General features: G+C 42.9%; 1 protein-coding gene across 2 annotated transcripts in view; it reads left to right on the forward strand.

Moving 5' to 3' along the window:
* LOC138293038 (flavin-containing monooxygenase 3-like) overlaps positions 1 to 19,877 on the forward strand; it is a 267,968-nt gene extending 248,091 nt beyond the window's left edge. The window contains exon 9 of one of the 2 annotated variants that reach the window (XM_069232019.1): positions 18,807 to 19,877. In XM_069232019.1, coding sequence (XP_069088120.1) covers positions 18,807 to 19,146 — 340 coding nt within the window. In that variant the 3' untranslated portion in view covers positions 19,147 to 19,877. The remainder of the gene's footprint in view (positions 1 to 18,806) is intronic. The other variant, XM_069232020.1, reaches the window with a different exon arrangement.
* The last annotated feature ends 5,658 nt before the right edge of the window (positions 19,878 to 25,535 follow it).

A 25,535-nucleotide genomic window follows, 5' to 3' on the forward strand; every position in this document is an offset into this window, starting at 1 on the left:
TGAGTTTCTGTGTGTTTTACTGTGGCTTTGTTGAAGAATGAGTCAGTAAAATGATGCATGAGTGCAAAGATAACTATATGAAGACATATTGAGTGTCTAAAACTATCAGTAACAAAAAAGACACTTTCATTCTTATGCCAGGCCTATTGGTATTGCCAATGTTTGTTCACTATTTGCACTGTTTTCCTCTTGGTGTTGTGCTGCTGTGTTGATGCTTTGTCACCATTGTCTATCCCGGGAGCCTGAGTGGTGCATGGTGAGTCTGGGCATGAGGAGGAGTGAGAAGGCTGTGTCAATGCTGCGTGCAATGTGTTGTAGATGCTGGTGGCACCCAATGTGATTTGCGGCTCATCTGTCTGCTTGGACTTTGTTGTTTTCCATCTCACCACATTTTTGATTTTGCAGTTTGTTAAAAAGTACATCTTGGAAGTCTGAGCATAAAAACTTGAGGGGGTGGCCCTGACATGTAACCTGTGGTATTTATAGAGTTAATTTGAGTATCTTGCATCCTGAAGCTGGACCCATAAACAACATGAAAAGTACAACCTAAGAGGAGGCCACCAGGTGGCAATTGTGACATGTGCATTTGCTTATGACTGTTATTTTATAGCACTCATCCACACAGTCTATACTTCACATAGTTTATTTTATTTGCAGTACATGGTTCTAAGGAAACTATTTGGATATTTAAATCCTTCTGATTACACATTTAATCTTTGCAAACATAGATGTATTTCCTTCAGAAGGCAGAAGTTTGAGGCATAGAGTAAATGTCTATGATGTTTCTCCAAAAGATCATATTTTACCGTCTCCAATTTTCTCTCCTAGACATACTTTGACAACTATTACTAAAATTGTTGATTTATCTGATCAGGGGTCCTTGAAAAGGGAAAAACGAATTATTCTTGACTAATTTACTGGCTTGCAGGCAAGGCTTTCTCATCTGATAATCTAAGTCTTCTTTGCAAAAGCAACATTGATATGAACTAATAATAGAAGACTATTAAGTGTGGGATCGTTGCTTCACTTCCAGTCTCACTTCTAGTCCAAGGCTTTCACCAACAGGTCCCTTGGATTTTAATTCTGATCAACGTCATCAACTATTACTGGTACCTGATGCCAATTCTTTTGAACCTATATTGTCCATCACATTTTAACTGCCCTATCCCATATGAACATACTTTTACCTGCCTCCTCTAATACAAATGTGCCTCATCCTGAAATAGTTGACCCTCCATTATCAGACATGATGATGTCAATCCAAAGATTTTAGTCTCGATTGTCAAACCTCTTGCAAAGCAATTTGCAACACAAGATCATTCCTTTGAAATGCTTACATCTATCTTAAAAGCACCTAATCTGGTTAAATCCACTCATACAATTGCCATAGGGTGGACAAAATATCCAGCTCATTTGTGATGGAGTAACCTGTCCATCAAAATTTAATGCAGGCCCATCATTGCTTATTATAATTTCGTTACTATGATTTGGTGGGGTTATGCAAAAGGGGACTTGGCCATCTTTCATAATAAAAGTGCTAATTGTAATTATGTGAGTACTGAATGTAGTATAAGTATTATGGTTGCTTTGAAAATTGATATTTCTTTACCTAATGCACATACTATCATGTTCCTATTCCATATTAATATTACTCCGGAAACTCACATATTACACTTGATAAGACCACGGATTCCATCTTAGGTATAATTAATAATCATCCTAGTGCATCTACTGGTATTGTAGGTGGTTTTAATGCTCATATTACCACCTCTTCATATATTCAATCATCATTGATGCAATTAGATCAGACCTGCCAGTTACCACCACCAATTATAGTACTATCACATTTGATGTGAGGCACAAACTTTTATGTAACTAGGCCTACGAGTTAAATATTGCTGTCATGAATGGTCACGTGAAGAGTGATACCTGAGGTTCTCCCACTTGGTCTTGAGGCATTTCTCAATCTACCATCAATTATGTAATGATGTCATTTGGGAATGTGCACTTGTTAAGCTCTGTTTTTATAGCCAGTATTTTTGCATGTGATCAAATCTCCTTTGAAATACTTAATGAAAATAATGACTCCTACATTTACAGTTATATTGTACGATGGGGAATACAAACAACATAAAAAATCATATTCTAAAATGAGATTAACATGTATGAAGGAATATGGAAGATTATTTAAATAAATATTTGTAAACTAATCCTTCTCGTCGTTGTTTTGTGTCAATTCAACATATAATTTCTATGGTGTCAGGAAAACTTCACACTCAACATAGTCATTGGGGTTACTGTGGATTGAATAACCTGTACTGCCAGCTTTTGACTATTAATAACAGGCAAGTGATAGTACTGAAAATAGAACAAGGCATGGCATCAAATTCATAACGTTTTTATAAGAGAAATCAATGTCAATGGTGGGAAAAACCTGAAGACCTTACTTTAATGATCAATATACATACTAACACTGATGTTATATTCACAGGGCAACTATGAGCATAAAGAGCAGGATTTTGGTTAATTTGCGAGTCTTTATTCAGGCATATCAGTCCAACACAGACTTTAAGGCCGGAGGTCCAGATGGAGTATAATATTGAAAGTTGGCTAGCATTCTATTTTCCTTATGTAATAGGGTATTTTACACAGAACTATCCCCTCTTCATATAAAGTTTCAATTGTTTTGCCACTCTATAAGAAGGGAAATCATTAGTTGCCTCAAAATTATCGTCCTATCACCTTACTAAATATTGCTAGCAAATAGTTTGCTAAGATCTTTAGGGAACCATTAACTGACTGAGAGAATTATAAAACTTTAATCCCTTTTGAACAATTTGGCTTTCGTCGCAGCAGGTCGACAATGGACAACATCCTAGTGTTTAATACTATCAAAGAAAAACATCACTTTCACTAGAAAATTAATTTTTTATGTAGCATTTACTGATCTTTCTTTGGCTCTTTTGACTGGTATAGTTCAACAGTTTTGTTATTATATTCATCCTGATGCACTCTAAAGCTTGAGTCAGGGTCATATGTGTGTGTGTGTGTGTGTGTGTGTGTGTATATATATATATGTATATTTCTTTTTTTCAATGAAAAAATAAAAGGGTAAGTAGTTAGGAAACTGTTATTCATACGTGTAACATGGAGTGAAGTAGCATACAATTGACTAGTGTAGCATGGATTGCCATGAAGTGGAGGAGCATAGAGTGGATTAGTATAGAATAGTGTACGATGGATTGCATACAGTGTAGTGGTGTATATTGTAGTGGCAGAGACTGGAGTGTTGTACCAGGGTCTGGCGTAGAGTGGAATAGCGTGGAGTGGCATAGACAGGAGTGGCATACAAGGGAGTGACGTACAGTGTAGTGTTGTAGAGTGGACTGGCATAAACTGCAGTGAGGTACAGTATAGTGACATACACTCAAACAGCATAGAGTGAAGTGTTGTACAGTCGAATAGCGTGGAGTGTATCAGCGTAGAGTGGAGTGGCTTAGAGTGGAGTGATGTAGAGTGCAGTGGCATGCAGTGAAATAGCGTGCAGTGCAGTGGTATACATTGAAGTTACGTACATTGGAACAGCATAAAGTACAGTAGCATAGAGTGTAGTGTCACAGAGTTGTGTACAGTGGAACAGAGTACAGTGGAGTAACACAGAGAGAGTGTCATAGAGTGGAGTGATGTAGAGTGTAATAGTATACAGTGGAGGTGTGAAGAGTGGTGTGCCGTAGATTTGAGTAGAGTGGAGTGGCGTACAGTGGATTAGCACAGAATGGAGTGGAGTATAGCAGAGTGACATAAAGGGGATTGGGATAGAGTGCAATGTTGTAGAGTGCAATAGCATTGAGTGTAGTAGCATAGAATGGAGTTGCATACAATGGAGTGGCATTGCAGGAATATACATTATGAAATGCAGATGGTAATTTTTGGTAGTATGTGTGAATGGTTATAAGTTTAAAAAGGACTTAATTATATATTGTACCATGTCATACTGTGTTAAGTTTGCAGTATACCGCTGTACACGTGGATGAGAAGGCAGTATGTGATTGGCTAATTAATATATTTACCAAATTAAAGGCTGCCATGTAGTTTTTAGCGGAGTTTGGCTGCATTCTGAGTTTCGCTGTTTTTTGGGTTACGGCTGTAGATATACGTAAGTAGTAGGTTTCATTGTTGTTCCCTACCTTATTCTGAATGCATTTCTCTGCTATTACCATGTTAATGAAATGTTAATAGGTACAGAAATGTATTTATAATTTTCTTTATATTTGTACAGCAGTTTAGGGAGAACTGAACATTTTTGAAAAACGTTTTTTAAAGTAGCGCAGTAGTTTGTAGGTAGTAGCATTGGAGACAGTTCAGTTGACGTTTTTGTGCAGAATTTAATATGTTAAAAATAGAAAATACCCCGTAGTACACTATATTTGTAAAATAGTCTAGCACAGTGTATTTTTAATTAAACCTCCATATTTCTTTCATTTATTTTAAGTACTGTGGTACCCCTCAAAGCAGTCCTGTAGTACTCCTTACATTTGTTTAAAAAAAAATATATATATATACCAATGTTTGCTAAAGACTTGGTTTTATTAGATCTTGTTCCTACTGGTTTACAAAACAAATGGAATATATTTCAGAAGTATTTAAAAAGAATAAGCTTATAACTGAATTTGGGACAAGATAAGAGCATGGTATTCAGGCAGCAAAACCTGCTCTAATCGATGTAAGTGAGTTGTTAATAACCTTTGTGGGGATGTTAATTTGCAATATTTTTTTCTGCCAAGGACTTCCTTAAGATTTGGGCAGCCAAAGCAGTAAATGTGGGAAATAGTCTTCTCAGATTTTTTTGAGCTCTATGGGTAGAACAGGTTTGATGTACTTTGAGGCCGAATTCTACATCATACATGACTATGCCGGTACCGAATAACGATGCAGGACACTATGCCTCTAACAGGCCAACATCTGGCATAGTTACTATGATTGACATGGGTTCTGTCCCCAAAGGTATCAATGAATGCAATCTTGAGCTTCAGGGGGCCTCCTCAGATGTTGACTGACTACGCTCCCCTAGATCTTGCAACTCTAGCATTAGATTCGACTCATCGGCCCCTTCACACTCAAAAATCTCATTAAGTCCAGGAGTTGCACTTTCATGGGAACATCAATCTGCTTTCACTACCACCCTCAAATCTGCAATTCATGATTAGCATCCCAATAGCCACCACCTAGATGTTACATCTAGAAAATTCAATCATCCCTCCGTACACCCAACTGGGAAGCTTCTGTCCTGGAATGTGTCTGGCATCAACAGTAAACCAGCCAGCTCTGAACAGGGGGCTTATGTTGATGATTTTAATATTTGTATGTTTCAGGAAACATTGGTCATACACAATGTGTACAGACAGGGGTACTGCTCTTTTATTAAAAAAGCTTTGCAGCCCTCTGCAGGCAGAGCAATAGGGGGATTATGTACCTGGGTAAAAATGACAGAGGTGGGTAAAGTACAGGAGATACATGTAGATTCTCCTAACATTTTAGTTATAGCAAATATAATAGCTATGCAGACACTGAAATACGCGACGGGTGCCACTGCACCCGTCGCACCTTCCCACTACGCCGGCTCAATTCTGAGCCGGCGTCCTCGTGGGAAGGTTGATTTGCCCTGGGCTGGCGGGCGGCCTTTTGGCGGCCGCCCGCCAGCCCAGGGCAAATCCCAAAATACCCTCAGCGGTCTTTCGACCGCGGAGCGGTATTTTGGTGGGGGAACTTTGGCGGGCGGCCTCCGCCGCCCGCCGAAGTTAGAATCACCCCCTATGTCTCCATATGTAAGATGTGTAAACTCAAGCATGAGGAGAGACTATGGGGTGAACTGGCAGAGGCTGCAAGGGCCCATGATTCTAAATGCTTTTGGTTTTTGGTTGCCCGCAGTGACTGAAACCAAACATTTAACCCAGAGTTCCACATAGCCCCTGACATCTGGCTCTCTCACTTCAAGGAGCTGTATGGCTCAAAACCTGACCTTAATGCCATCAGCTTTGGAGAGACGTCATTACTCCATTCAGCAACGATTCCTTTGCCTCCCCTTACATTAAAAGAAACTGAGTTGGCAATCATCGCTTAAAAAATAGGAAAGACTCCTGGTTCTGACGGAATCCCCTCAGATTTGTATAAAGCAGAGTTGAATAATTGGACCTTGTATGTAAATAGGATCTTGAATGCTGTTTTGACTAATAGGTCCTACCATGACTCTTGGAAGGAGGCAATTATTGTGCCAATATTCAAGAAAGGGGAGAGAGGTCTACCAGGGAACTATAGACCCATCAGCCTATTAGATAACTTATAAAAATATTTTGTTATCAGCTATTAAGTAGGCTGAAGAAATGGATAGCGAACAATCAGGCACTAAGCCACCTCCAGGCAGGGTTCAGAGATAAGGTCAGCACTATTGACCTGGTTTTCCGTTTTACCACTATAAAGTGGAAGACTGTAGATGTGGACTCAGGCCATCTTTTTGTGGCATTTGTAGACATGAAATCCACTTTTGACCTTGTCCCACGCCACAAACTGTGGGAAGTTATGAGTAAAGCAAGGGTCCCTGTTCCATGTTAAATATAATCAGAGATCTCTATACTGGCAATCGTGCCAGAATTCGTTGGGGACCGGAAGGTGAACTGACTGCAGAGTTTCCCACAGATCGTGGCGTGAGACAGGGCTACATACTTGCGCCCACATTGTTTCTCCTATTTTTTAACGCATGTATTCCTTGCCTCTTGGATTGCTCTAGTGATGCCCCAACAATGGGAGGGCAGAAGATTCCATGTCTTTTATTTGCTGACGACACTCTGCTAATATCCCAAACAGCCATAGGCCTCTCAAATCTGCTTGCGAGGTTCATGGACTTCTGCAAAGATCACGGTCTGGATATCAATTCATTAAAAACGAAATACATGGTGTTTGAAGACAAAAAGCATAAGATGAGAAGACCCTTTTGCTTGGCGGGTGTCACATTGGTAAGAGTGGGCACCTTTGATTATCTAGGCCTCAAACTTGAAGACTCACACAAATGGCAAGCCCACCTTCAGAAATCAACAACGTGTCTGAAACAAAGGGCAGGTAGTATTGTGAGATTTGCAGCTAGATCCCCCAGATTTGCTTTGACTCCTGCTCTTGAAATATACAAATCTCAAGCCGGAGGGGGGGGGGTGGCTTTATATGGGGCTGATTTATGGGGCCTTTGCAATCTGGAGGATTTGGTAAGGGTGGAAAACTTGTTTTTAAAGATGTTGTTAAGAGTTACTCCAAGTACCCCTACCTTGCCCATTCAAATGGACTTAAATCTTCTCCCAATTAACCAGATTGCCGCCCTAAGGCCTCTGTTGTTTTGGATCCGCTTATGGTCACTAGATGTTCTTATTCCATTCAGATGTGGGCTGAATAATTTGGTGGGCTCTAACTTTACTACTAGAATTAAGTGGTGTGCCTATGTTGAACGGTCTTTATCTCAACTTAGTTTGGGGTCTTATTGGAAGGATCCTTCCGCTATTCCCAAAAACGCCACTCAGATTTTGAAGGATGCATTCTGGCTTAATGTCCAAACTGTGCAATTGGCTGAAGTCTCGCCCTTCTCTATGACTAATAGTTTTCTTCAAATCAAATGCCATTATGAGTTTGAGTTCTACATGGATGTAGTACTCTCTCCATTCGCGCGTGCCCTTTTCACTAGATTTAGAATAGGGTCTCTTCCTCTGCGCACCCTAACTTATAAATGGTCCAACATAAACAACAGGTCCAAGCTATGTCCGATGGGCTGTGAGAATGAAGAGACTGCTACCCATGTTCTTTTTCAATGTTCTGCATATCACAAACAGAGGGCACTCTGGATTATCCCATTATGCAAACAATTGGGCTTTAGGAACTGCTTACCTGCTTTGAGAGTACTAAAGCCTGACTCATCTGCACAAATTGTGTGCCCTTTGGCAAAATTCTTAGAAACTATTTGGCATTTTAGACTTGGGATTTTAAAGAACAAAACTCAGTAGTAGACACCAGAAGCGAGCACAGCAGAGCATAGCTGTAATAAATAAGTGCATGAACACCAGCTTATTGTATTTATTATCTAGCCGAGGTTGCATATTTCCTCCATATTTTATATTCATGGGAATTTTTTTTTTTTTAGCTACTGTTTTATCCTGTCTTAAACTTCCCTGATTTTAGAGTTCGATTCCAATTTTACTTATTTTTATTCCTATTTTACTTCCTGGATTTTTTTGTACTGTACTTTTATGGTATACGTTTACGTTTACGTTTAAACACATGCTTTATTCGATCAATCGATCATCAAAGCAAATATACAATAATAATAATAGGAATAAGAATAAAACCAATGATAATAATAATAATAATACATGGGTAAAAATATAACATAACATAAGTGCCTAAAAACATGATCAATTAAAATTCTCAGTACACATAATACACATAATGCAGTTTCAGCCCCCCTCCTGCAGTTCTTTTAAAAGTGAAAAATAAAAAGTAGGGCTCTGAATTAAAACACAGTCCTAGCAATGGAATTGCGTATTCGCCATGCTACTACTAAATATTTACTGACAGCAAGTATTAAAACCGTGGCATGATGACTTTTTAGGATCCTCAGAGCAGAGGCACAGTCTCTTATCCCCATTTCGCGACAAGTGTGACGGATCCACTTAGACCTAGGAAGAGAGTAAGCAGGGCAAAAAAACATAAAATGTTCGACCGTTTCTGATTTTGCACCACAAACCGGGCATGTACTTGTATCTGTTTTTGCACCCCATTTGCACATCAATGACTTCAGCGGCAACGACCCGAAACGGAATCTGGCATATAAGCTTTTACCGAGAATGTCAGGAATACTGTCTAGATATGGTTCAAATTGTGGGTACCACTTAAAATCTGTAAAACGATTTGTTAAGGTGCCATAGGTTCTGTGGGTGATATAATCATTGCGTACATAGGACCAATATATGCGTTTCAGTACAATGGAGTGAGCCTTTACTAGTTTGTGGGGTTCCTCCCAAAAATGGCTGAGGCCAAGTTTATTAAACCAACTGGATACATGTTTAACCCAAGGAATAGAGGTTGAGTTGGAGCACAATAGCAGGTCGTGGAGTGAGGTCTTATAAACATCTAATTCAGGGACAGTCCAAAGTCTTATCCAATATAATAATGGTCTTAAAATAATGAGATCGGCTATGCGTCTCAGGCACAGATCTAAGAACAGTGGTATCAATGGAGTACTAGGAGGACAGGCACACAAGGACCTCGCGAAACTGTTCTCACTGATAGTGAGCCTGTTACAATCAGAAAAACCCCAGACCTCTGCTCCGTATGCGGCGGCACCCTGTGCTCTGGCAATATAGATCTTAATTGCCGGGGAGACAGTTTTTGCTGTTGTACCCCTATAGAAACGCAGGATTGATGCCGCACCGTGCTGCAGGTGACCCACACTTTTATTGATCTGTTCTGCCCAGTTCAGATTATCAGTAAACCTTATACCCAAATAATCAATGGAAGAAACCTTATCCAGGAGGTTCCCTTCTAAATGGATAGTACATTTCTTCTGCACTCCTGAAAGGAACGCCATTAACTTGGTTTTTGTATGGTTCAGCTCTAGGCCGTGATCTTGACAAAAGGAGTTAAATCTATTGATAAGAGTTTGGAGGCCCATGGGAGATTTAGAAATAAGAAGAGAGTCGTCAGCGAAAAGAAGGATTGGAATTTTTTGGGCGCATAAGGTGGGGGCATCATTCTGGCACGTCATTAAAACCTGTACAACCTCATTGATAAAAATAGAAAATAAAAATGGTGCCAAGACACAACCCTGTCGAACGCCCCTATTTATGGGGATTTTGTCCGTTAGTTCGTCTGAGTTTCCCCATCTCACCTGCGCATATGTGTCCTCATGCAACCGCTTCAGAAGTTGGATTAAATTGTCCGGAGTCCCTATTTTTTGTAGCACCTCCCACAACTTTTCCCTCGGGACTAGATCAAATGCTGATCTCAAATCAACAAAAGCGATGTATAATGGTTGTTTTGCCAGGGCTGTATATTTCCAGTACAGAATGGCCAATCTAAAGGCCTGATCTACTGTACTTATCCTTAGTCAAAATCCAGCTTGAAGAGGGGAAAGAATGTGGGGATCTTTGGCCCAATGGGTTAATCTACCTAGAAGTTGCTTGGCAAATATTTTTTGGATGTTATCAATTAGACTGATTGGTCTATAGTTTGTCGGGAGGTTTGCATTACCCTTTTTATGGATGGGGATAATTTCTGCACCCTTCCATGTCGTGGGAATCTGCCCCCCTTCAGCAATTTTATTGGAGAGTGTGTTGATGTACCAGGTCCAGACTATTGGTTCTGACGTATAAAGGTCCCTCGGAATTTTGTCTGGGCCCGGAGCTTTCCCAAGTTTTAGCATATTAATAGCATTGGCTGTTTCTTTGGTAGTAAAGCGGATATGGCTCTTAGAATCCTGTGGACCCCCTATGAGGGGAGCTGGCCCGTGATGCTCATCAAGAGCCGGGAGAAAATCTTGGCCTGCTTCCCCTGTAGCTGAAATTGTGGGGGTCTCAATTTTTCCATATAGGCCCGAAAAATGCTCGACCCATCTTTCTGGCTGTATATGGCTTCTCACACCAATCCTGCCCTCTTTCTCCCGCTTACCTAACTATTCCAAAAACAATTTATTGTTGTTGGATTGTGTAGCATCCAACAACTCCTGCCAGGTGGTGTCTTCCCAGATTTTTTTTTCTCGGGTAATGGATTCTTTATAGATACGTCTAGCTAGTTGTATTTCCCCATGGGTTCCTTCCATGAGGGCACCTTTTAATCCTTTCTTGGCCGTATGACAGGACTCGTCAAACCATGAGCTAGAAGTAGCTCCTTGGTGTCTTGCCCCAACCTTCCTATAGAATATGCGTTGTAATCTAATGACCATATTTTCATGTATGGATAAGAAGGGGATATCATTGGAATCATAGTCACTATATGGAGCAAGGATGTCTATGAAGGCCTGATAAATCTCGCTTAGCAAATAAGGATTTGACTGGACCTTTGGCCACTTGACCTTAGTAGATGTGATGTTCATGGTTGGAATGGGAACCAAAGTAGTTTGTTTGTTCAAGGTCCTACCAAAAACATCGCCTGACATAGAGAGTAGCAAGGGATAATGGTCGCTTTCGGTTCTAACATCCACTTTCATAAAGGGCCACAATCTCACATCCACTAGGAAATAATCGATTACGCTTGTAATTGAACCACGTTTGAAAGTGGGTGCAGTATCCAGGTCAGAGGGCATGCGACCATTGCATGCCCTGAGACCATGTTTCAAACAAAGGGATGCCAATTGGATAGCTACACGGGAATTAGGACAGTTGTTGTCACTAGTCAGCTGTGCAATCCCCCATGTTTGATCTTCATCCTCCGTGAGACCAGTTAGTATCACAGAGGGTTCAAAAGTGCAATTTACATCCCCGGCTATTATTAGGTAGGAGGTTGATTGTAAGGTGTCTAGAAAATCAAGAAGCAGTTTTAAAACTTGGGACTCAACCCCTCGCGAAACCAAACGGGCATAGACATTGACAAAGATTATGGTAAAATCCTGTTGGAACGTGATTTGTAGCCCCATCAGGTCTGGACTATCAAACTTTAGTGTCTTGTATGTACACTGCGCAGTTTTGTTTATTAACATCAGAAGTCCTCCTTTGGCTCGACCCGTCAGTTTTGTGGAGGGTTGAGCAGCCACATTAAAGGAACGAAACCCATCTAGGGTAATCAGCTCTTCGGCCCATGTTTCTTGAAAAATACATATGTCTTGGGTGTTGATGTACGAGCACCAGTCAGTATCGACTAATTTCCTCCCAAGGCCGCATAAATTCCATGTCATAATTGATATGCCTTTTTCCTCAAAGACCGAGTTTAGTGGCTGTAGGTTGGGCCTCTCAGGAATCAACTCTGTGTCGGTAGGTCCATCAGAAATCATCGGACTGGGTTCCGCTAAACTAGTCCCAAGAGTTGTTTCCTGGGCTATTGCCAGTCATACTGGGTTAAGCCGGATAGAGTCGGCATACCTGGACTGGTTACTAGTTACATTGTTGCATGAGTAACCAGAATTTAGTGGTTGGTCTTCCATCTCCAGTACTGTCTCTAAGGTAATATGTCCCCTTCTTTGTTCCATAAGATGGAGAGTTCGGTCATTGAACAGAATAAGGTTTTCTGCCAGGGATCTATTATGGAACTCATTTGAAATTACGTCATGAGTAGACCCTAAAGGACACCACCGCTTAGTGTTACGAATATCTGAACGTATGACCGATAGACAATTTCTTTGGTGTCGTAACCAGTGGATTACTTTGTTAACCCTAGACTCATGATCCTCGCTGAGTCCTGGTAGCAATTTCGGGACTTGTTTTAAAAAGAGAATATTTGTTCCAAGCTTGAGGCATTGGGGGTTTGGCAATAAGACTGGATCGTGAGGAGGCCTCTGATAAGAAGGGGCACTAGGACAACCGGGGAAGAGTTTGGGAGCGAATAGGTCGCTGGCATTGGGTATGGCGTAGGACCTCCTGAATGGGAGATTGTCAGTCTGTTTACGGCTCTTTGATGACAAGTAATTGGAGGGCCCTGGGGAGAATTTGTTAATAACACTATGGTTTTCCATAGTATCCCCCTCCTCTAGTGATCTTTTACTATGTTGGCTCGCCTGTGTAGTGTTGGATTCAGGGCGTTTTGCATTCCCATCCGAGCCAGCCCGATGTATCTTCCCCTTTTGGTGATTAATAACCTGGCCCCCCTGTGCAAGCCGGATTGATGGTCTTAAATCAGGCATTGTATGACCTACATTCGCCCCTTCATCCCTAAAATTGCGCTTGCATCCACACTCTAAACTCTCCCGAAAGCATTTGGCCAGTTGTAAGACCAGGGACCTAACTTCTTCTATTCTCTGTAGTATAAGGGCATTGCTAGGCTCGGTGGCGGGGTGCATTGAGAGGGAGGCGGGAACTAGTTTTGGGGTGCAGGGGATAGCCTCTTTGTTGATATCATCTGTAGTTGTATCAAAAACTCTAGAAGTTTGATCATCCTCAGCTAGGGCCTCAAACCGGTTTCTACAGGGTATGTTTGAGATCAGATTGATCGCAGAACTCGGTGGTATGACAGGATTAGGAATATTGCCCTCTATTTCCGCATGGGGAGATCCGCACCTATGCACCAATACATTTGTCATGTTTGTTATATCATTTGAAGGGAGGGTAGGTAGGGTTGTTAATAAAGTTGCACCATTGTTGGTTGAAACTGGATCCAGACTTTGGTCCTTTGACCTTTTCTTAAAGTAGTCTTGTATCTTCCCCGGTTGGACTGGGGCATTTTTTCCGAGGGAGGCACCATTGTGATTGGGTGAGCAATTTAATATCGCCTCAACCTCTTCGAACAACATGTCTATCTCCTCGAAGGGTTTTTTGGGCTTAGTGACCAATTTAGCGGTGCGCTTCCTCTGTTTTTTGCGATCTGACAAGGGATCTAGAAAATCGGCAGCTTTCCTTTTCCCCATGGCGTCTATAAAGTTATGGAATACCAGTAAATTGTATGGATTAAGGCTTACTTGGTATATTCAGACAGCAGGTGAAAGAGAGTAGGCCCAGCCCAGCCTCATCCGGGCGAAGACGGGCACAGGACGGGCCCGCCCTTGGCCCGGGCGCGTCCCGCGGGCGGGAGCACGATACTTCAATTAAAGGGCTCCTGCCCTTGAGGCTCTGGCTGCTGCGGCTGACCCCCGGCAAAACGTGCTTCCCGCTGGGTGGGAGCGCGATACTTCAATTAAAGGGCTCCTGCCCTTGAGGCTCTGGCTGCTGCGGCGGCAAAACGCGCTTCCAGCTGGGCGGGAGCGCGATAATTCAATTAAAGGGCTCCTGCCCTTGAGGCTCTGGCTGCTGCGGCTGACCCCCGGCAAAACGCACTTCCCGCTGGGTGGGAGCGCGATACTTCAATTAAAGGGCTCCTGCCCTTGAGGCTCTGGTTGCTGCGGCTGACCCCCGGCAAAACGCGCTTCCCCCCTTTTATGGTATGTTTTTACCAAAATAATAATATGATGATGATGATACTTAAAATTTTTTAAAGACCTAAGATTCCTGTAGTTTTATTTCATGGTTATGAATATTTTATAATTTCCATTTATGAAACATTGTCTCTGCTTGAAAGTACACTTTGAAGCATTTAATGATGTGAAGGAAAAGTTGCTGAATTGAAGTATTAGGGTTAGAACTTGGGCCCAGAATTATCATACTTTCATGCAGCCCAGCTCAGCAAGCCAGCATGCAGCACTGCGCTGCATGAAAGGGAAAGGGCAGGAATAAACCGTATTTAGCGTAAAACAGCACATTACTGTCATTTTCTTGCACTGGCAACTTTTGGCTGCCTAGTGCCAATGCAGGTACCCTTGCATTATGGTGCAACGGTGCCTGCGTTGCAAGCAGGATTGTTTTTGTGCAGGAACGGGGACCTTCTTGCGCAAAAACAATCCTTAAAGGCATTTTCCTCTTTGCATGTGTGCTGCAGAAGAGGAAATAAAGTAATTTCTCTGTGCTATGCCTTCCTTGGAGAGGTGTAGCATTTTAACACATTCCCAAGTTTACCACTAATGCAATGGTCTCCAAACATTTTAATGCCGCGCCCCCACAGTTGAAAAATAAAAATCATTGGGCCCCCCTCAGAATTTTTCACAATGAATTTATAAAGATAGCAATGTTTAAATATGTCTAGACCTATTTAAACATTGCAGTTAAGTACTGTTACCTTTTTAAAAATGCAATAACATGCTTCTGCTTAAAACAAAGGCCTGTTATCTGTATAATGCTTCTTTTGGCCTGTGTCTGGTGCCCCCCGGGATCACTTAAGGCCCCCCTACGGGGGCCCGCCTCCCAGTTTGAAGACCTCTGCACTAATGGTAAATCTGGGAATGCTCCAAAATGCATCAATAGATGTGTGGGAACACCCATGCTCCACCAATGGAACTCCTCCCTGGGGCAGAGTAACACAAAGCAGCAGTTGTGCTGCCTTGCATTACTCCAGATTTATCAGGCTATGTAGGGCTACACAAGGTGTTGTTGAGTGGCTTAATAAAATTTGCTTTAGTGTTGTGTTGCCCTTGTGTCCCTGATGTGGTGCAAGGGTGACACAACACCATGATAAATCAGTGCCTATTTTATACCATGAATTTGGACAACTTATGCGTTTGTTGTATTACTTAAGAATAACTGATTCTACTCCTTTGCAGCACTGTTGGAATTTCAATTATTAGTAGATGCAGGTAGGTGTCTACAGCAAGCAGTAAGTCCACAATCACACATAAGGTCCAGTCAAAGTCTCAATAAGAAAACCCTTACTCAACCCTTGGTAGTTTGGCTGCGAGGAGACAGACTTAATTTAGGAGACAGGTGTGTAAAGCATTTAAAAACACCTATACATAAAATAAGTAAGACACAAAATACAATAAAACTCCCACACCAATTTATAGAAATAGGTTGTATTTTTATGAATAGAATGACACCAAAATGACAAAAGTGCAATGTAGGGAACCAGAGATATACATTTTTAAACATTTAATCACAAAATGTGCTTTGTATTGCTTAAAAGTCAGAACTGCTAACTGGAGGCATAGGGTTGCACTTGACTGGGACCAAGTCAAAGTTTGAGGCTGACCACGATGGAGCCCAATTCAGATACACTGAGCCGGATGTCTCGGTCAAAATATTACCTTTGGACTTAGGGCCCAATTACGAGTTTGGCAGACCTAGGACAGCTAAATCATGATGGTGGTCAGACCAACAGATTACAACCCTGGCGGACAGACCGCAATTGGACCGCCAACAGGATCATGAATTCCAGTGGGGTGGTGGCAGTCGGGCTTGTAACCAGCCATGGTGGTGCTTAACTCAGTGCCGCCTGGCTGATTACAACACCACTTTCTGCCAGCCTTTTCATGACGAGGACCCTGTCATGAAAAAGTTGGCAGAAAGCCAGTGCCAGGGGCCACAGGGGGGCCCTTGCACTGCCCATGGCAGACAGTGCTCATTCCAATGGTGCCTGGGTGCCCCCTGTGTGATGGCATTGACCTCAGCTCCATGGTTTCTGCCACTCAGACCAGTGGAAGCCTTGTAATGTGTCTGGTGGAGAGACTGCCAGCTCCACGGCGGTCTCCTCACCACGAGTCTGGCAGTCGGCTTTTCCGACTGCCAGACACATTATGAGCCCCTTAGTCTTTTTTTAGAGCTTTGTCTCTCGACGTCAAGTGGGTCTCTTCAGCAGACCAGATTTGGAGTCCATTACGGCAGCTTCGTTCAGCACTATGCCTCAGTCAACTCCTGGAAGTCTGATCAACAGCGAAGAACTCCAGAGCTTCAGTGTGGCAAACCTTAAGTTCAAGTGGGTTGCGGTTCGATATCGCCGGCTTGACTCTTGATGGCAGGTTGGTCCACTTATGAAGCTTTTTATCTAAAATTCTCCAAATGATCTCAACATTATGGATCTTCTTCCAGAAGGCCCGGGTGGAGTTCCAAAGTGTTCACGGCACCAATGCAAGGATCCAGAGTCTCTGAGTTGCTCCTTGGGAAGTCAGGACTACCACTCCAATAATGCCCCTGGCTAAATCCTTCTAAGTCCAGCTCAAGGTGTTCAGCTGGGTTTCTCTGAGTGGAGGTAATACAAGTGGAGCTCTTTTAACCTGGTGCTTTCAGGGAGTCAACTCCTTCCAGTTCCAAAGCAAGGCAAAATCCCTTTTGGGTTGAAGACCAAAATGTGCAGCAGGTGCAGTCCTTAAGAGTGCAGTCCTTTGATGTGCAGTCCAGTGGTCCAGCAGGGCAGTCCTTCTTTTTGTAGTTTCAAGGCAGGGATCTGACTTGCTTGGCAGCTCTCTCATATTTATCCAGCAGGGGGCCCTCCTGACCAATAGGATGCAGGGTGCCACCCACATGTATGACAACTTCCTCCAAGGTGTGGCATATTATTGTCCCAGAAAGCACCGTTCTCTAAAAATCCAAAATGGAGAAAATCTCTCCTGGAGCTTATGGTCTGACTAACGCAACCCACTGGTGTCGCTAACGTTCCCTAACACTCTCCTTCTAGCCCCTCTGCTAATTCATCTGGCTGAAGGTGCAGACAATGGGGGAGGTCTGGTGCCTGTCTTAACTGTCTTTCCATCATTTCAAGACCAGTTTGGCCACAAAGCTCCCTTCCTGCTCTCCCATCTGTTGTTGCAGTTCTCCTCCCATCAAATGGTGCCTTTGTTTCAGCCCAAGCCACTTCACATCTCACTAAGGTAACTTGGCACAGCCTGTCAAAGGCCATCCAATCAGGAAAGGCTACGACAGGGCTGATTTTAGGTAAATGTCCTGTAATAGTTATAATAAAGTGTTGTTGGATTTATTCTAACTATTAATGTGATATATTGAATGAAATTTTAGCTCACTTCTGTCAAAAGTAAGACTTTATTAATTTAAAATAAAGCCTTCCCATGTTAGCCTATAAAGCTAATTCACTGCAACGGGGAAACACTGAATTGGCAGTTTTATCCTCACCAGGACATATAAAACATCTTTAATAAAGTACCTATTTATATTTACAAGGCACCCTACCACTGGGGCACCAATGTGAGACCTTGGGGTGACATATGTAAAAATATGGTAGTTTAGGACTTTGGACGTACCATTAATTCCAAAATTGAATTTGCATTTAATTTTAATTTAAAAGCAGCCCGCAAAGCAGCTCTGACTTTTAGAATGACAATAAGCAACACAGCAGTGTGTAGTGAAGTGCATTAAATCTGCTGGACCTCTAACCCTACATGCTCTACCATATACTAAGGACCTACAGAGAGGTTGTCAGTACGAATTGTAATTACACCTAATTACCATGTACCTTTTAACCAGAGCACTGGGCCTTGACCTGCTTAGCAGAGCCCAGGGTGCAATCATAGTCAGTAACCAGCAGTATCAGTCCACAAAAATGGGGGGTACAAGGGCAAAAAGGATGACTTTCTCACAAGCACATTGTCAATGCAGCCATGTCTGTGCTATGAGACTAACCATTCTTTACCTCGCTGTAATAAAATGCTGCAAAGAATTTCTCTTTTAATCTCAATTTACCAAATTATGATATGCCTAAGGATAGTTTTGAACAATGGATCAAAAGATGTATCAAGGCACAGAGCTGCATTTATGATTTTAAACATTACATGAAAATCAAGTAAATCAGATAACTGTGCAAGTTTTTTGTCTGGAGGTTAACAAATGGCTGACTACTAGTGGTCCAGCCTTTCCTCCATTCCAGGAAGAAACTGTACTCACTGCTCCTGTCCAGCAAAAGATTTAATGCATATGTTGTTTTGTTTGCCCTGGTTAGCCAACCACATGTCAACAATACATTATCCCAGTGTCGCTCAAACGGAGGATTCCAATGTGATCTGATGCAATTGTTTTATTCCATTTGCCGGATTCACTCAATATATGCTACTGTTTGTATGCACTTTTTTTTATGTTTTATTGTTAATTAGAATGTTATTGTAAATTCGATGGAATATTAAAAGTAAAGAAAATATACATATTAAATATACTGATGATGCATTCACGGTGCTCCTTATTGCCACAGCTTTTTGCACTTTTCAAATGTAAGCTATATAGATTTATGCATAGGTATGATGTATCGAATGTAAAAAGATGTATCATTGTCTGCGAATATTGTCCTCTATTGAGATACCATTGTTTATTTTATATTCCTAGGTTTGGCTTGTCAGACACTTTACAAACTGATTACATCGTCTACATGGATGAGGTGTCTTCCTTCTTTGGAGCAAAGGTGAACCTTCTCTACCTCTTCCTGACAGATCCAAGACTGGCCTGGGAGGTTTTCTTTGGGCCTGCCAGTCCCTACCAGTTCCGCCTGACTGGGCCGGGCAAGTGGGATGGAGCCAGGAAAGCAATACTGGGCCAATGGGAGCGAACAGACCGAGCCACAAGAACACGAGCCGTGCCCAAGTCTAACAACATGAAAATATTTCAATTGCTCCAAGTTCTCTTCTTGCCATTTCTTGTAGCTGCTGTTTTTCTTTTGTGGGAATAATGTCTTCTTCCATGTCATACTCTATAGACCCCCATGACCTGTGGAGCAAGTACACCCCTTTTACTGTCACTGCTTCAGTGAATATTCCAGTGGCCACACCCCCAGTAGTGTGATTACAAGATTATGAAAGAAAACATATAAGCATGGCCCCCTACATTTTTGTAATCAAAATCTGCTGAGGAGAGGTTAAGACAACCGTTTTGCACAAGGATAAAACATCTTTCATCATTCTGCGTACCTGTCATTGAGCCAAGGAAAAATACGTCAAACATTCTAATGTAGTCTATGAGCCAGTATAGGACACAATAGCATGGTAAAGGCTTTTAATGGACAACACACAACGTAGTTGAGTGATTATGCTAAGAAGAACATTTTTTTAAAGGTTTCAAGGTTAGGATAAAATTGTGACATGAGGTTTATGATTTTATTTGGGGTCTTTTTTAGATTGAACCATAGATATATTTCACTTGCAATCGCTCACTGGGCTGTGATGTGCTAGTGTACTACTGCCCAAGCCAAAATATTATGTAAAACGTTATTTTCTAAACCACCAGATACATATCTTCTATCTGCAGGGAGCAGTAGGCAATTGATTCTGGCTTTCATGTTTTTAAAAATGTGAAGGCAATTTTCTAAGCACGTGATGAAGAATTTGATTTAGCCAAATTTGTCTCCCATTTACAAACCTGTAATGTTTATATTCATGTCAGACCAATAAAGGGTATCACATACTGATTTTTTTCTTTTTTTTCTCCTTTGGGCTTATAGAGCGGCAAACACATTTTGTAAGCTTTGAGCTGAAAAGCAACACGCTTAGGCACATCTAAAAGGTCCACTTTGAATTGAAGAGTCTTGGGGCCATATTTACACTTTTTGACGCAAAACTGCGCTAACGCAGTTTTGTGTCAAAAAAATTAGCACTGACTAACGCCATTCTGAAGCGCCATGCGGGCGCCGTATTTAATCAATGACGTTAGCCGGCGTTAGCCGCCGGCGCTGCCTGGTGTGCGTGGAAAAAAACGACGTACACCAGGCAGCGCCGGCGTAGGGGGATATGGAGCTTGGGCGACAAAAAATGGGGCAAGTCAGGCTGAGGCAAATTTTTCGCCTCAACCCGATTTGCGCCATTTTTTGCGACTCCCAACCCCCATAGAAATGACTCCTGTCTTAGCAAAGACAGGAGTCATGCCCCCTTGCCCAATGGCCATGCCCAGGGGACTTCTGTCCCCTGGGCATGGTCATTGGGCATAGTGGCATGTAGGGGGGCACAAATCAGGCCCCCCTATGCCACAAAAAAATAAAAATAAAAACACTTACCTGAACTTACCTTAATGTCCCTGGTATGGGTCCCTCCAGCCTTGGGTGTCCTCCTGGGGTGGGCAAGGGTGACAGGGGGTGTCCCTGGGGGCATGGGAGGGCACCTCTGGGCTCCTTCAGAGCCCACAGGTCCCTTAACGCCTGCCTTTTCCAGGCGCTAAAAAACGGCGCAAAAGCGGCCGTACGTCATTTTTTTTGACCCGCCCACTCCCGGGCGTGAATTTTGCCCGGGAGTGTAAATACGGCGCACATGCCTCGGAGTCAATTTTTTAGACGGGAACGCCTACCTTGCATCTCATTAACGCAAAGTAGGTGTCCACGCTAAAAAATGACGCAAACTCCATGGACTTTGGCGCTAGACGCGTCTAACGCCAAAGTATAAATATGGAGTTAGTTTTGCGTCGGAATTGCGTAAAAAAAACAACACAATTCCGGCGCAAACAGAGTATAAATATGCCCCTTGGTGTTTGAATGTGTAAAAACTGAAGAATGAGCATTTTCTATGTTTTCTTTCATGCATTAAAAACAACACGAGGGAACCACCACTGTGCTTATCCTACCTCTCCGTACCTGCCTAAGGAGATCACCCTATGGTGTTACAAGGATGATCCATTTGGGCGGATACGGACAGGTAAGGTAAGCACACTAGGGGGTCCTTCCTGTTTGTTTTTGAACGGTTAGATGTTTGGGAAGGTGAGCTAACTCTCTGTCACTTCTCACTCTCCCATTCTTGGAATATAGTGTTTTCTTTAATGAACACATCCACATGCATTTGAATCAAAATAAAATGGTTAAATGGGAATACTTTGTTTTAATTTATTTTTTCCCATATTTGTTCATTCAAAATAGATGTGATCTAGAGGTAGTGCAGTCTGTCAGTTTAGTGTTAGAGCTGTAAATTGCTGATAGCAAGTCATTTAGAGTTTGGTAGAAGTGTGGATCTACCATGAAAGGATGGAATGGTGGATGCAACATTCTCCTGCACCTCATTTAGATATGGGGAATGCTGGTTTCCACCAGCAGAACTTCAGCTGGATCTGCTAGCACAAACTGTGCCCTGGTGGACTGTCTACTACAAAACCATCAGGACTTAGCTGTGAGTGGTCCATCCAGTTTAGGGTGTATAGGAATGTCAGTAGTTCCCTAACTGAGACCACCATATGAGAGAGTCCTTAATAATGAAATCACAAAGTGACTCCGACATGCAGGGAGAAAACTCTGATTGTGTCAGGGCTATTGTTATTTTGTTCTACAAGGACAAACTCTCACTTTGGGGGGTTCATCCCTGCTAGAACAAAATGCTTTCAGATAAGGAGGATCAAACATAGTACTTATTTGGCAAAGAATCAGTGCTTTCAATGGAGCAGCCTCATGGGTTGCTCCACTGAAGTCACAGAGACAAGAAGACAGGGTTCTCCCCGCCTGGTGGGCAGTCCTCCATCTGGGAGCAGAGACCATAGACTCCACTGACCTCCCTGGGCTAGTGGACCACCCACCACATTTAAAAATGAGGCAGTAAGGGTTTTGATGTTTAGAATCTAACATCCATAGCCGGAGGTAAAGTCAGAACCCTATTAAAAATAATGTACCTCTGTATATGCTTCCAGCTAATATATGTATTCATTGACTACCTGATGTACAGCTTTGTAAATGTCAACATTATAACCATGATCATGCTCATGCAAAGAAGTGTAAGCCAGGGCAGACAGGTTTCCAAATTTTTCATCATGTTCGTCACATTTGTTTAAATAATCGGAAGGCATCAGTGCTCTTTATTAAGGCCTGACAAGGTTAAACCGCTGGGCACAAGTGCTCTTTCTGTGATGTCAAAACACAAGTTGATGCCCTCAACCACATGTTCCAAGCAATTGTACACTCTCCCACTCAAACACAAAGCATTCATCCATCTCTTACTCTTAAACTCCCAAACAGAAAGGCACCTCTCAGAAACAGGAGAAGAAACTGTGAAAATCACTGCTCATGAAGCTTTCAAACCTTAAAACGCTCCACATCTCATGCTGAACCCACAACTTCCTAGACAAAGTAACGTACTACAATAGCACCTTCAACTTGAACACCTATAGAAAGCGAGCTCGCTTAAAAGACAACAAACATTGTGTCAACTTAAACTGGATCCACTATTACAACACACCACCGACAAGTGCAGCAAATTCAGTAGGCTCTTTAAGAATAAAATGTATAAGATTCAGAAGCTCAATCTTGTCACTGAAATCGCACCCAAATGCGGATACACGTCACCAGCCTCACCTCTGATAGCTCCCTTAAGAATACATTTTAGAAAGAAGACATCATCCCGTATTCTATAGTTAAATTTATCACTGGCGATCCATTCAAACCAATTCTCCATCACCCAAGGTGAATTCCGTCTCCTACATCTATAAGACTGAACAGATCATTGCACTTATAAAGAACACATATTACCAACTGTTTATTATCTTTACATTCCAAGGAAAGATCAGTGCGCAGTTAAAGAACGCTAATTGCTAACTGAATATCTGCTTTGCATTTCAAGTAGATCATTAAAAAAAACAAGATTTTTTAAACAGATTTTTATTGATATTTCAAATAAAACAAACACACCACAGCCAAGTTCATCAGGGCAAAGAAGTGGAATTACAGGTGCACGAAGCTGTAGTAAGCAGATCAGTGTGATAAATATCAACGGTTGGTAACAAAGTAATGGACGGTACGTGTGGTGTGGAACAACCCCTCGAGGTTCATACAGTAATTTCCCCCACCTCATCTCCGCTTCCAACGCCCCTTTGCCCTCGCCCAACAGTCTGACAAAACATAGAGCACCAGTTGAGGCCTGGAGCTAGTTAGGATATGCGCACAATCATGACACTTCCAGCCACACAAGGTATGAAAAGAAGGTGCCTCTATGACCTTCTGTCTTCCAGTGCAGGGTGCAGTCCTGGTAAAATAATGAGGATATCAACCTCAGTTCCCCTAGGCAATCCACTAGGTAGTCCCAGGCCCGGGTTACATCTATTGAGCCCCTTCTCATTACCCTGAGTAACACTGTGCTCTCATACCCCACCCACTGGATACGTTTCTCTCTCCATTTCGCAAATCTGGGGCTCCTAGTGGCTTTCCAGTGCATGGTGATCTCACGTTTAGCTAAGACCAGGACTAAGTCTATAAACCTTGAAGTAATCTTTCATCTAGCAGGTCTGGGGTATCCCCCTAGTAAGCATGTTAGGGGTGTCCAAGGGATTCATCTCTGGGTTACTTTGTTAAGGCAGTTCACCACTTCTCTCTAGTAATCCACCAAGAGGGGGAAAGACCACACCAGGTAAAACATCTCTGCCTCCTGTTCCCCTACATCCAGGGCAGGCCACGTCAGCAGCTCGGAAGAGCTGAATAATTTTGCCTAGGGTGAGATATGCCCTGTGAAAAAAAACAAAGCTAATCAACTTAAATCTGGCATTCCTGGACACAGTATAAGTGCACACAAGTATCCTAGCCCATTCCGCTTCCATGATTGGGAGTGCAAAGTCTTCTTCTTCTCATTTTTCTTGCAGCCCCACCAAAGGTGTAGCAACATCTAGACATGTTACCTCCTTGATATGGTCCAACGTGGTGCACAGGACCTGGCACAGGTTTTGCGTTGTGGGGCTCTTCTGTGCCTGTACCCCAGTGGCAATGACCGTGAGCGATTACCACCTGGTGCATTAAAAACTGACCCCTAGGAATATCAAAACAGGTGGATAAGTCATCAAATGCTAAAAGTTCCCATCCCTGAAGAAGTCCTCACCACAGTTCACCTCGTAGGCGTGACATTCTGCTAAACCACCCCAACCCTTTACCCCAGAATATATACTCTAGTCCCCGCAGTGGGATGTCCAGCATGTGTGGCATGCCAACATGGGTGCTTTGGAGGTAATTGCGTCAGAAGTGTCAAACGACTTGCAGGTCAGTGGGACGCTCCCGAAGCAGTCTCCTTGGATTCAGGAGGATCTGGTATAGTATGCATAGACTCAGCAGTGTCCCCATGGCAGCCTCCCCTGGTTATCTCCAAGAATAAATCCATTAAACAAACCATTGGAGTTGCACCACCAGTTAGTAGGCCCCGAAATCCAAGGCTGCCAGTCCCCCTCAACTCTGGAGTATTGTAGTTTAGTTGATGCCACTCGTTGCCTACCTGTCCCCCATACAAGTTCGATCTTTAACAAGTCTAATGCCCGGAAGACCCTTTGAGAAAAATAATGGGCAACATGGAGAAGAAGTACAACAATTGAGGCAGTGCCACCATCTTCACTACCGCAAACCAGTCCGCAACAGACAGTGGCAGGGTCTTCATGAAGCCTAATCTGGCACAGAGATTCCCAACAGCCATACCTATATTACCCTCTCGGAGGTCAGAGGAGTCATGGTAAATCTAGAACCCAAGATACTTTAGGCATGTCCACTCCCAGGAAAGTCTGCGTAGGTCTCGAGGTTGGGGTGCAACTTGCATAGGTGTAATAAGCAGGATTTTTGGCAACTGAATCACAGCGTTCCCAAAGAGCGATCACATGTGGTAGGTCCTCATTTGCATTCCGCAGGAACAGCAGCATGTCTTCTGCATAGGGGGCAGAGTAGTATGAGATGCCCTTTATATCTGGACCCGAATATGCCATGCCAGACAGTGCACTACCGGCCAGTGGTTTAACTTTGATGGCAAACAATAATGGGGTGAGGGGGCAGCCCTGCTGGGACCCTCTCCCCACTTCATAGGCTTCAGAAATATACCTTCCACTCTGGACTTGGCAGTGGGTTCAACAGTGGCAGAAAATGGGTCAGTAGCCCCCCAACTGTTGGGGGTCCGTGGTGGCCCAATTCACCTGATGGTTTGTGTATCAAGCTAGAGGTCTGCTGCAGCTCCTGGCAATGGAAGGATCTGGGATGTACACCCCCGATAAGAACTTTCGCTCCACGAAGACCTTCTGCTCCACTCACAGCCCAAGCCCTGGGAAGTCCCTCAGCACATGCTGCCAAAGGTGGATGCTTCCAGTTCCTGAGCCTCTGCAGGTCCAGGTCATACCAGCTCACCAGTGCATGCCAGTTTT

This window comes from Pleurodeles waltl, chromosome 4_2 (assembly GCF_031143425.1).
Source record: "Pleurodeles waltl isolate 20211129_DDA chromosome 4_2, aPleWal1.hap1.20221129, whole genome shotgun sequence".
NCBI classification, from domain to species: Eukaryota; Metazoa; Chordata; class Amphibia; order Caudata; family Salamandridae; genus Pleurodeles; species Pleurodeles waltl.